General features: G+C 44.1%; 1 protein-coding gene across 3 annotated transcripts in view; it reads left to right on the top strand.

Moving 5' to 3' along the window:
- Nucleotides 1–12,679, top strand: part of SDK1 (sidekick cell adhesion molecule 1) — a 409,863-nt gene that overhangs the window by 371,016 nt on the left and 26,168 nt on the right. For all 3 annotated transcript variants that reach the window (XM_086472872.1, XM_086472871.1, XM_086472870.1), the window contains one exon: nucleotides 11,169–11,284. In XM_086472872.1, the coding sequence (XP_086328998.1) occupies nucleotides 11,169–11,284 (116 nt within the window). The remainder of the gene's footprint in view (nucleotides 1–11,168; nucleotides 11,285–12,679) is intronic.

Here is a 12,679-nt window from a genome sequence, read left to right as displayed (position 1 = left end):
TGGTTGTACCGCCATGTTTCAGAAAAGGTTTCCTGGCCACCTCACTTTCTTCCAAGTGAAACTGTAACTTGGAATGGAACAGGAGTGAGGCAGAGGGACAGATGCTTCTTACCTGTTTTTTTTCACCTTCTTCAAAAAGCCTGAATCTACATCTTGGTGCAAAGCTAGCAGACACCAGAGCACGTTTCCCACTGTTAGCTGCAATTCTTTTTTCTGTCCTCCTGCCCGCGGCTCCATAGGTATTCCTGGAGTACACAAACTTTATTTTGTCCAGTCATAGCTGACGCACGTAGGGAAGCTCTGCTCTGCCAGTAACGTCAGGGGATGCGTTCAGAGCTGCCTGGCCACCTCCAGCATTTTACAGGCAAGAAACAGAAACCATCTGGAAAGCTCCAAGACCAAAAATAGTGATTTACATTTGGGAAAGATAAAACAAGATAGAAAAAAGAAGCCATGCTAAGGAGAAAGAAGCCTCTTAAGCAACCAGGCACCCGGCTCCCCTTTATAAAACTGCTTCTAGCAAAGAGCTCTTGTCCCTTCTTACCTGGTTCTCTGTGACTGGGCAATGTCCCTTTGTCTCTCATGCTAGTGCCAGAGAAGGTTGTCAGAACAAGGCTGCTTTGTCCTTGAGTGTTTTTGTCTCTTTCTGCAGACCTCACTGCATTCACACAAAGTGCTCTCCGTGGTGTCACCTCCCCATCGTAGGTCTCTTTCTGGAGAAAGGAGTCCCCTCAGCACTACCTTGGGCCCCCCCTTTCTCTTATAGCACAGAAGTTTTATCTCCTTCCCTGCCTAGAATGTAGCTGAGAAGATGCTGTGCAGAGAAGTCCCCTGTGCCTCCTTGTTAACAGCCTACAAGAGGAATGACAACGTTTCAGCGCGTCAGAGCTGGCAGCTTCAATCAGTCTGCTGTGGCCCCCTTGGCTGTTTTCTCCTATCTGTTTGGGACACGTGGGCCATGTCTCTCAGTGACTGACTGTGCATATGCAGATAGGGAATGCGTTGCTGCTGGCACAGCCAGAAGAACTGGGTGGGCATTTCCATCCCAGATGCCACTGGAGGAGGGAAGGGAAGGATTATCGTGGCCATTTCACGTTGCAGTAGTCTAAAACCTGTCAGCCTAGGGACAGTATCTTTCCTTGATAAGCAAAAGAGGATGGAGGGAAGCTATTGGAAAGTAGTGTAATAAATAAAATATTGGTTTCACTTGCTCAAACTTTAAACGACGGGGTTGACCTTCCTTGGCACTTTAAAAGCACCAAGCCTTTGAAATGTTAATGTATTTGCCTTTTAAATGTTGCCGCCCACTAACATCAGCAAAAGACTACTTTTGGGGGATGGCAGGTTGTCAGAAACATTGATTTTTCCCTTTCCCCTCCCCTTTAAATTTAAAGAACCTGCAGAGCTGTTCCAACATCACAATCAATTGTGAATGAGCTTTACACAGCCATTCTGGGAATGCCCTGCTCCAGGAGTGACACTGGGTTTTCACCCCGTCCCCAGTGTCTTTCTCCCTAAGGAAGGAGAAGCTCTCCTCTGAGCTCAGAGTTAAAGATCCAACCAATGCTCTCCAACAATGTGCTAAAAGAGAGAGTAGAGTCAGAGCAGAGCAAGAAACTATAGGAAGGTGGGAAGGAAAAAAAAGTGGTGAGACATTTCCTGCTTGGGCTGGGAAAGAAACTTCTTTTCAGTTTCTCTTGCCTTACTGGAAACTATTACGCCTGTTTCTCAACAGCATTCCATTTCTGAAAGTAGCATCAGCCACTGGGTACGTCCATCAGTATTTCTTGGTGGATTTTAAACTCCTCCAGACTCATTCTATACATGGTTTGCACTTGGGGCTTGTCTGCAGCAAGTCCAATTTGGATTTGTTGTTCCCATCAATGCAGCTCCAGTGGTGGTAATAGCAGTATAGATAGCAGTCAGCTGCATTATCTAATCCTGCAGGGCTGTGACAGGATAGTAAAAAATAACAAACTAAAGTGTGCCTACATTAGAGCATTAGTCATTCCTCGTGTGTTACTGGTATTGCTGCAATGCTGGGGAATTACGGATATGAATTTTCTACATAAACCTTGGCTCCCTTTCCTATTCAAACTGGCTATTTTTTTAAGGGTAGTTTTACGTTCCTCATCTGTTTACAGATGAGCACAAAGGTTTCATAATTAAACTTCCAAATTTGGTAGCTTAGCTCAGTAGCTGCTCTTATAATGGTAAGATGGAAAGTAACCATGCCAGTGTGAGTCTGTGGAAGAAGTGTCCTTAATGTCAACATGTCAAAAAGACATCCCTGCAGCTCTCTGGAGACTGAAATCTAATGTCAAAGCAGAAGGAAGCAAAGTCTAAGTGAGAGTCGTACTGCTGTCAAAGCAAGTTATTCTACCATATAGGAAAAGGAATTTTAAGAGAATGCACTGTAAAGCAGTGTCCAGATTGAGACATAGATTTGATGGGCTTATTTGACATCTTTAATTCTCCATTGACAATCCAGAAGCTCCCTAAAATGATTTGCAATGTTTTCATGCTGCAAGTAAAAGCTGAATGCGCGCCTCATTAACAGCTCATTAAGTTGTTAATATTGGTCATAAGCAGCCTTTGGTACAGCACAATGCTTTATACAGCGCGGCAGCTCCTGCTTAGCTCTGGTGTAATTGCCTCTTTTTATCACATCTCAACATAGGAAAGATGTTTCTGTCCAAGCAAAAATATCATCAGTTTTTGATCAACTGTGCTTGCTTATCCCTGCCACTGCTATTGCTGGTGTGGGTGGTGTTGGGCTGCTATTGCCATGCGACATTTTGCTCAGACGATGAACTTTCTTCTCACAAACCCAACAATTTTGTGTCAGTGTTCAGTACTGACTGTAGCCCGAGACAGACAGACACTCCGTACTCAAATTCATCACCAGGACTCCTGCCTTTGTTCTGTAGTCGGTGCAAGCAGCAGTGGGAGCGGTTGGACAAATCAGCTGTTCTGCTGCAGTGTTATATGGCCTGTGAAGAACCGAGTGCAGGGACATCTCTGCACAGTACACAGAGGGCGGAGGGATGAGAAGCCTGATCATGTATGCAAAGCCTTACTGAACTAACAGCAGAGCTACTCCATTAAAAGCAAAGGAATTAACCTTCCTTTCAAAAACATGAGCAATCAGTAGTAAAGTAAAATGGACCATAAATTGCACTGGTAAAGAAGTGGGGAAGCCCCTGGCTGATAACTCGTATTCAAGAAGACACAGGCTGGGGTTTGAGTGGTTTTGACTAAAGGGTTGTATTTGCAGCCAAATTTCTATTTTCCCTAATTGTGCAGTCCTGCTCTGCTTGTTTTCAGTCATCCTGGGATATATGAGCAAAATGTTGTAAGTATTTTCATATGGGTCTCAACTCCCGTGGTTTTGCCTCCTCTGTACGGCTTTGCTGGGAAGCCAGCTGTAGAGAAACACAGTTGGTTTTCTTTTCTGACATCTGTTTGCTGTATCCATCGTCAATCATGGAACTGGAGGCATTTCAGGTTGCCTGTTGTAGACTGAAAACAAAAAAGTTGCTGTTTTTTCTAATGAAACTATGAATTAGTAATATTTGAAAAACATTTTGGCCACAGCAATCCAGACCCTGAGATGATAATGGGTGTATAGGACCACAGTGATGAACTCAGGGATGCTATGACTGCAAAATAAACAAAGAAAAAGAAAACTCTCACTCGGAGTCGAGAAAATGTAAATTGAATCTCTCTCTCCCCAGGAGCACGAGATCACAGTCCTCCGTGGGCACCCTGGGGTTCCTTGACCATTGCAATCTGTAAATCCAAAGTTAATCCCTCACGGGGGTCAGCTACCCAAACTTGCATTAAAGCCACAGCAAAAGGTTATCACAGTGGCAGATCTCACCTGCTCAGTTTGACTTTTTTCCGATACGGCTTTTGACATTTGGTATATGGCAAACCCAGGGGAGATTCACCCTAATTATTTGATACACTCTCTTGACTTTAGTGGAGCATAAGGAGTTGTCGGTGCTTACTAGGCTTTAGTAGGTGCTGCCGTTACTGTTAGCGAACATTAAGTGGGTTCGTGTCGGCTGCCATGAACTTGTGGTATTATGATATTAGAATGTGGGATTAACAAATTATAATGAGTGGAACATGACTAGGAATGGAGGAGGAGGACTCTTGGGAACCGGAGAGCCAGGGGAAATGATCTGAAGTAGGTAATTTTGCCTCTGTCTAGTGGGAAGACTTTTTTAATAGAATCGAGAGCGGTACTTTGCCACCCAGTGCTGCTCCCCCTCCTCCCGGTGCACGTGAGGGAGGATCAGGCCAGAGTATCAAACACTCAGCAGTTCTTCACCATCCCTTGCACCCTTGAACAACCTTCAGTACCTCCTGGGGGGTGAATCCTGGGCTCATCAGAGCTGACACTGCTCTCAGTTACACAACTTTCACACTGGGTTAGCTCTACTAGCTTTAGTGGAGCTAACCCTAATTTGCATTGATGTAAGTGAGAGGGGATTTTAGCTTGTAGGTTTATGCCTGTATGTTTGTTTGTGCATACCTAATGCTTGTCACTCTCGCTGTTCCTGCTCATGGGTCCGTCCCTGCGGACTGATGGGCTGCCTGCCTGTGTGTGATCATATCCTTGTCGACACAAAAGAAATAGAGGAAAAAGCGCATTTTACTATTTTCCCCCTTCCTGTTTTAACAACCTGTATGCCCTTTCCAGGGGCAGTCTGGCAGTTCTGTAAAGGCTTTACTTTTGGGCCAGGCGTCCTTGGTCCCTTGATGGATAATCTCAGTATGCAATGTGATAGCCTATTTTAGGTTTGTCTTAGCTAAGTAGAACTGTGGGCTTCAGCAAAAGACGTGCATAGGTTTTGTTTGCAGGCTCTAACTGTGTCACAGTACTGCTGCACGAGATTCTCCTCAGTCGTAGGCTTTGTAATGCAATCACGGTAACTTATTCTGCATCGCTCAGATCGTGTTTGTCCCATGAAAATCCTGGATTGCATATGCCTCGTTGGGAAATCTGAAATCCGTATTAAAAGATTAGTAATCACAGCAACAGTGAATTCACTACTGCTCGAAGAGATGGTGAGGGACAGGATGAGAATTACTTCTGCTTGAGCCACTTGCCAGTTTATGAAGTTCTTCATGAATAAGTCATATCCATGGAGGTTTCCTCGGAACATGATTGCCTCCTCAAAAAAATGGCATTGGCAGATAACCTCCTAGAGTCTAGGTCTGTGGAAAGGATACTCCATTTCTAGTCCTTGTTTCGTTTCAATGTTTTTCTGACATGTGCAGTCAATGTCATCTCTCCCTCTTTCCTCCCTCCGCCACCCGCCTGCCTCTCATATTTCTGCAGATGCTGAAGACATGGCTAGCCAATGTTGGGAAGCTTCCTAGTGCTAAGAAAAGAAGCTGGGGCTGTTACATTTGGGTATCGTTTGCAGCTGCTTTTATTTATGCTTTTTTTATGACTTTAATACCCTTAAAAATTTGATGTGGCAAAACACAGCGACTCTGCTAAGCTTAGTATACAGGGAGGAGGAGGGGGCCAAGCGTTTGCCTGCCCAGACAATATGGCACAGAGTAAAGCAGTTGCAGTGTGCTAGATTCCCGAAGTCCCCATCCTGACAGCTATTCCCTTTTTCCTCTGCACCCCTTCTTCTCCACCAAGGTAGGTTTGTCTGTTTATCTTTCCAGTTTTGCATCAATTAGATTGTGCTCCCTCTTCATCAGTGCTCATGAGGGCAAGAGAGATGTTGCTCAAGTTCTTCTTGTATTGACTTCCATTGGTCTCTTGTACACTAGGAAATGTTTCCGTTTCTCTTACGCTGATCTATGCAACCAGGCAAATCAACACATATATCAACATCCCTGAAAAAGGGTTGTTCCCTACTAAAACCAGCTACTTTAACCTTCTCCCACACTCAGTAGTAGGTTGGGCTTCTCAAAGGTGGGGAGATCAGATTGCTCCTTTCCTGAGACTCATTTCAAGTCGCGGGGTGACACAAGCCTGACGAAGTTAGTAACTGGCAGAGCACTTGCTTTTGGTGCCAAATTCTCATGCCTGAATAAAAGCGTAGGAGCACTCAGGTCCGACATTAGCAAACGGAGCTGCGTTGGAGGAGTTAAGACCCACATCCTTTGTATGTGGGTCTGCCTGTCTTGTTGCATCTGAAATACCTCTGAGTAACCCCAGAAAGTGCAGTATTTGGAAAAAACTCCCATCACAAAATGTAGCCTAGCTTAAAACAGCCAGAAATTGGTGGGAAACATCTTTTACGTTCTAAATATAGCTTGTGCTGCTTTGTCACAGCGGAAAGCAGCTTCGCAGTAGCTGTTTTTAAAGCACAATTAACTAATTGTTATTGAACTAATCAGCATCGCTCACTCAGCATTCCTGATGGCACAGAGGTACTGCTGCACAGGGGAAGCATTCCTTGCTCCCACCTCTCTTTTGCAGACAGTGTAAGAAAATGGCCAATAAACACTGAACATTCTTCTCTCACGCTGCTTTGTCTTCGTGGAAGGAGTGACTGCAAACATTTGCAGACACACCTTTGCTCTTTCTTGGGAGTATCATCCTCGCATTCCTTCGCTAAGCCCATACTGCAAGAAAACCCCTCGTGTTTCCCTTTGCCTGTTCTGCAGATCAATCTCACTGTTTTATCTTGTGACCTTCTGTTTGTTTTGTTGTGTTTGGCTTTTATAATCCACTTAACCGTATCTTATCTGCGCCATAACTTGAGGGCAGTGGCTGCAACAGGAGAAAAAACAATCTGTTCTCTATGCCACTGCAGGGACAGAACTTCAATACAGCAAGGATGGTTTAGGCTAGACATTAAGAACAAACCTGAGAGTTGTTTTAAGACTTGCTAAAACAGGGATAAGCTGGCAGAGTTTGTGTGGGGACGGCAGGGGAAACCGGAAAGAGGTCAGTGATCGAGATCACACCAACTTCTGACCATCCAAGCTGATCCCGTTGTGACGCTGGAGGATGGATTGTCTGAGCCCTCTCCAAACCTTTCCATCTCTGTTTTCCATGACTGTGTGTGCCAGGAACCAGTGTGTAAACTTTGGAGGTGCTTCTTGTGCAAGCTTTAATTGTCAGCACACGCCTCACTGAATATTGCTGTGTCTTCTCTCCTGTTGTTACTCACTAGGTAGATAAGATTACAGCTGATACTCAGAACATGCTGCAACCACCCCTCCATTATAATGTGTAGACATACAGATTACAGGCTTTTTAGGCCTGGAGCTGTCTCTTTGTTCTGTGTTTATGCAACACATTGTGCAATGAGATTCTGGCCTCTAGGTGCTAACACCGAAATGCAAATATATTGATTACTAGGGAATAAAAGCAGGCATGTTCACAAAAGCATGCTTTGATGAACTGGGGGGAAAATGCTTGCTGGATAGAAAAGGATCAGAGGACTTTATAGAACAGAAATTTGCTTGGGATTGTTTGGAACTGTGGGATCAAGCTGATGTACAGGAAATCTTCAGTCTCTTTCACTGCATTTTTCTCCTCATTTTTTTGCCTGCATGTTTATTTAAATGGCATGACTATCACGGAATCTCATCCCAGACTTGTCTGTGAATTTCCTGACATAATACTGGCATTATAGAAACAATTAGAAAATCAGTAGAGGAGAAATCCTTTGCTACCCAGAAATTGGAGCAGCTGTAAAAGCAGCAAGGAATGCTTCACAAAAACAATTACTAAGTTTACCCAATGAATCTCAAGGATTTGTAGCCTACCTGTGCTAGAGAGCATCGTGCAACTGTCACTGAGGAAAGGAATAGTAGTTTCACATTGATGAAAAGCTCTCAGTGCCACACAGCCCAGAGAGCAAATATCCCAAGAAAGCAGCAAGAAAAACTAAGGTGAACCTTCTGCAATGCACGGAGCTCCAGTGCAGGCAGGCCAGTGGGGATTTTAAGCACCTTCTCTTTAAAGGTTATAAGCATATGCAAGCTCAAATTGACTGCAGTGTGAGCAGAGGCTGTTCAGTACCGCTCGAAAATGAGGGCAGTGATATATTTAAATGTGGATATAGATGTGCAACTTTATTCATGGGCTCATTTTGACGCTCTTACTGTGTTTCCAGATAGATTTGTTGTCTTTGTATGGTCCTGCCAACATCATCCCAGTCCATAGTTGTTACTATTTTTTTTACTATTTACTATACAACCTGCTCAGCCTTTCTCTATACGTTTTGGTTGAGAGAGAGTTTCAAGGAGACAGTCTCAAAGGTGAATTGAAATCAGATAAGAAAAGAAACGTTTACAAATATCTGCATGAGATTCCAAGCCAGGATGTGTGCACAGAATTAGACTTCACGAATACATACTTTTTTTTTCAGGGAAAGTGAAATGCTTTCCACCTGCCAAGAGCTGAGTTTGGACCCTCAGGGGTCTGTGTCACTCCTGCTATAGTTGATAATGTCACTAACACCTAAAGTAGTGTGAGGTATGCAGCTTTAACCTTGCTTTTTATGTATTCACGACTTCAACAGCCATGAAAAAATTCAAAGCCCTCAGAAATCTTCAACTGCATTCCTAGAAGGTAAAAGGCTTTTGAATTCACCTTTAAAATGCACTTGCGTTTATTGGCACAGGCTGTCCATACATTCAGTGAATGTTTTGGGGGTTCAAACAGGTAGAGTCTCTAGGGATGTGTTTCCTTCTTTTTAAAGTATTTCATTTCACCCTTAATGTAACGTGCTGTCTGCACAGAGCCACATCAAGCGTCAGCAGCACTTTGCTGCTGTCCCTTGCTGTCAACAAGAAATCTGTGCTTGGAAAAGGAGGGACACATCAGCCTTTGAAAGTTGAACAGAGGGACAGACTCACAGGGCACAAAACCAAACAATTTGCATCTCGTCGAGGCTCTAGGCTAGCAAAGAGAAAATGTCTTTTTCCACATTGTCTTTTTTTTTTTTTTTTCCCCTCCTATCAAATTTTCCACCGCCTTGCCAGCAAAAGTGCAGCTCCAGCAGCGAGAATGTCAGTGGAGAATGATCACTGGCAGTTTTTAACCATTGTGTTTCTTAGACGTGCTCCAGAAAGGGTTTGAGGAAAAGCGGTGTTTTTCTAGCAGCAGGCTGTTCACACCAGCTCTTCTAATGGTCGCATCTTTGAAGCAGCAATTGTTGCAGGCTGGCACATGGGATCCAAAGAAAAACGTTATTGTAGATGCCGCTTCAGACCTGGGTATTGAGAGCACTTTGAAGCTGTCAGCTCAGGACAGACAGTAGTGTCACTACCTAGAAAGAAAATACATTGCTAAAGTGATCCATTTTCTTCTATGATTGTACTTACCCCTGTTTCCCCGAGCATGTCATCATCTGCAAATCTCTGAGATGTATTTTCAGGTTTGTACTGTGTGATCAGTTTGGCCTTACACTCTCATGTGTGCTGTGAAAGTCTCAAAATCTTGAGATTTTTGGTCCTTAACAGAACAGCGCTGTGTTGTACTGATCACAGCCAGCCAGCCGGCTTGCTGCTCCCTTCGCTCCTCCGCGAAATGCAGAAGACAGGGCAGCAATTAGATGAGTGCACCCCAGTGAACAAGCTGTATTTTACTGATGGTCATTGTCACCTCGTGCATTCATTACATCTAACTGAAAAGAAAACAAAAAAATATAATAAACAAATAGTTTTAGCTGAGCACTGGGGTAAAGGCTATTTTCAATTTTGCCTTTCACGTTTTAATTGTACAGCAATAATTTTGCAATAGAGTTGCCAATGGCAAACATGCAAAAGACATTAACTTTATTTATGTTTTGGATTATTAATGTGGCTGTTAAAATTCCTCCAGTTAGTTTTGATTGAATTGTTTTTTTGTGCGATTCTGTCGTTTAATGGAGCGGTAAATAAGAATTTCTGATAATGAGCCCAAGCATCTGTCACAACAACCTGGCGCTGGTTATTAACATTTCCATTAACGGCAGGGTGGGCAGTGATAATATGGAAACCACACAGTTAGAACAAAATAAATAGTTGGTGTCAGGCTGAGTGGGTGTTAATTACTATTTTATTTTATAACTCTGGGGGGAGGGAGTATTGGTAGAAAAGTGTGACTTATGAAGGTCATTCACTCTAAAGAAAGAAGTCTCCAGAGGAACAGATAACTGGGGCTATCTAACTCGAGTAGTGAATGTTTTATCACTTCTATTTATGGCCCATAAAGGGGCAGAGAGAAAAGAGGCAGCTCTCTCAGGTGGTCAGGGTGAAGGCTACAGCACCGTTAACACGGAGAAAGGAGAAGTGTACCCTTTGCCCTGCCGTTCTCTTCCTACTCCTGGAGTTTGAACAGGGCACGCTTCAGCACCTTTTCTGTAAACAGAACATGTGCTCTGTTGCTAAGACCTGCCGGAGGCAGAGACAGCAGGTCGGGAAAACAGACTGTCCTTGCTGGCCACTGGGGAAGAAAATCCACCTGCACCAAGTTGGATCCTGACAAAGGGAAGGATGGTGTGACCCAGGTGCACTCGAAGATTAGTTTTCTAGCACAGCACAGTGCAAAGAAGAAATGCCATCAGGAGCCAAAGATGGCCAGTGAGTGTATGTGAAGGTATAATGAAAGCAGAGCTAACAAATAGCAACGAATGTCATTTTGTCCTGCATAAGATATTAGTTGAATCCATTAGTGTCTGACTGGGTTTGGAGGTAATTTTAGACCCTATGTCTGGAGGTAATTTTGGCCCTAAGTCTCAGAGCCTTGCTAACAGGCTGTTCTAAAGATTCGCTGCTGAGCAGGAGGCCGGGCTGACGGTGGCAAGGGGGCTGCCTTGCTCTCAGTTGCTTTCAGGAGTGGTCGGTCAGGAGCACAGTGTCACTGCTAAAGGCAAGCCCCAAATACTACCGTAGAATAAAGGCAAAAATCTCCCTTTTTTTTTCCAAAGCTGCTGGCAGGAATCAAGTTGGTTCAATGTCTCACCCAGTCTGTGTGGGACAGAACATAACCACATCCAGAGGCTCGGCTGCTCCTCAGTCCGTGTGTGCTGAGACTTCCCTGTGATACAGATACCTCCAGGGCTGACTCTGGTAGCTGACTTGTGGCATAAACAGAGTTTGTCCTGGGTCCTTCCTCAAATGGAAAATCGCAACCTGGATGTGAACTGGTTCTGTTTGTCACTATTAATTCTTCTGTCCTCCTTTCTCTCTAGCACCAGCACTGGCCCCACAGAACATCCAAGTAAACTCCCTTTCTGCAAGCCAGCTGGAGCTCACCTGGGACCCCCCTCCTGTCGACGGCCAAAATGGGAACATCCAAGGCTACAAGGCAATCCTTCTGTTCCTACTGGTTTTGTTTATCCTGCTTGGTGTTGCTATTACTTGTGAGATAGCTCTACAAACTACAGTTATCTTCACTGCATAAGGCAAATTAAATCAGCATTCAGACTGCAGTACGCAAATGGCACTAACTCCCAAAACTAAAAGAAAGAGAATGAGATGGGGGAGGGAGGAAAAGTGTGTTGCTATTTGTGGAGGAGGAGTGCATGGGGAAACAGGGTATGCAGATAAGGAGGCAGCTCCACTTATGCAGGCAACATATCTGCTCCAAAGAGCAGCAGACACACAAGAGCTAGGGGCAAGAAAAGTATTGAAGAAAATTAACTGAGCTTTCTATCTATCAAATGTTATAAGCCACTAGGAAAAGCAGAACTTTCTCCAAGCTAGAAGCCTGAGCCAGGTCAGATTTTGGAAGAATTATTTCATTTCCTTAACTTTAACAAAATTAAATCATAGTATTAATTGCATTTGGTTCATAAGAACACGTTGCAGAGGCATGTTGTTTAGCTTCTCCAGCATGTGAATGGACCCTCAGAGAGTGGAAATGGGCAAGTCTACAAACACTGGAGCTTGGCTTGGGTTCAGTGTCTGGCTCTGCCTCTCTCCGTGAATTTAGGTCCATAAGCGAAGAAAAGCCAAGCCAATGTGAATAATCTGGCATCCCTTCTTGGCAGTAACAAGCATCCTTATATATCAATTCATGTTCTTTTCCTTTTGGACGTATATAGATGGCTCTAACAGCTTGGCTTGTAAAGCCAAGGTGGAGTTTTGCCTTGGCTCGTTCTTTCAACTTTCTGGCTTGCTTTGGCCTGTTGTAATGCTCTCGCTGCCAGGCCTGTCCAATAAGTAGGGCTGGCACCGCTTTTCCTCTTGGAAACAACTTCTCCAAAGCCTAATTTTATGGTATCAGGATAAAAATTATGTGAGGGAAGAACGGGGAAAAGTACCTCAAGGAAGTTTAGGGACAGTCTTTATTACCCTCTTCAGGAAGGCAGTTGCTTGACAGTCCTGTGAACACAAATGGTGAAACTGTTGTGTGCATACAGAGGTGAATTATGGGCCATCGTATCAGGATGCCAGTGCTGACAGGCAGCTACCATTTCAGGGAGAATTTAAAAACTGACCTCTCGTTGCTGAACTCTGGCAGCTCATATCTGCTGTCATTAGGCCTTATTCTTCAGCCTGTGCTCTATTTTTGAGTGATGTACTCAGCTACACGGTCACTGGACTTGGGGGAATTTGCCAAAGGAAGAGAAAAGATTGGGCAGGTGGTGAAAAGCCTTTGTCTCAAGTAGGACTGCGCCATCTTCCTGATCTTTTATAGCTGCAACGCCCAGATATTTTCTAGATGTAGGGTATACTAAAGCATCTCACTGTTCCAACA

Source organism: Leptosomus discolor, chromosome 14 (assembly GCF_034619465.1).
Source record: "Leptosomus discolor isolate bLepDis1 chromosome 14, bLepDis1.hap2, whole genome shotgun sequence".
In the NCBI taxonomy this organism is placed as follows: domain Eukaryota; kingdom Metazoa; phylum Chordata; class Aves; order Leptosomiformes; family Leptosomidae; genus Leptosomus; species Leptosomus discolor.
This window is presented reverse-complemented; position numbering and strand designations above follow the sequence as displayed.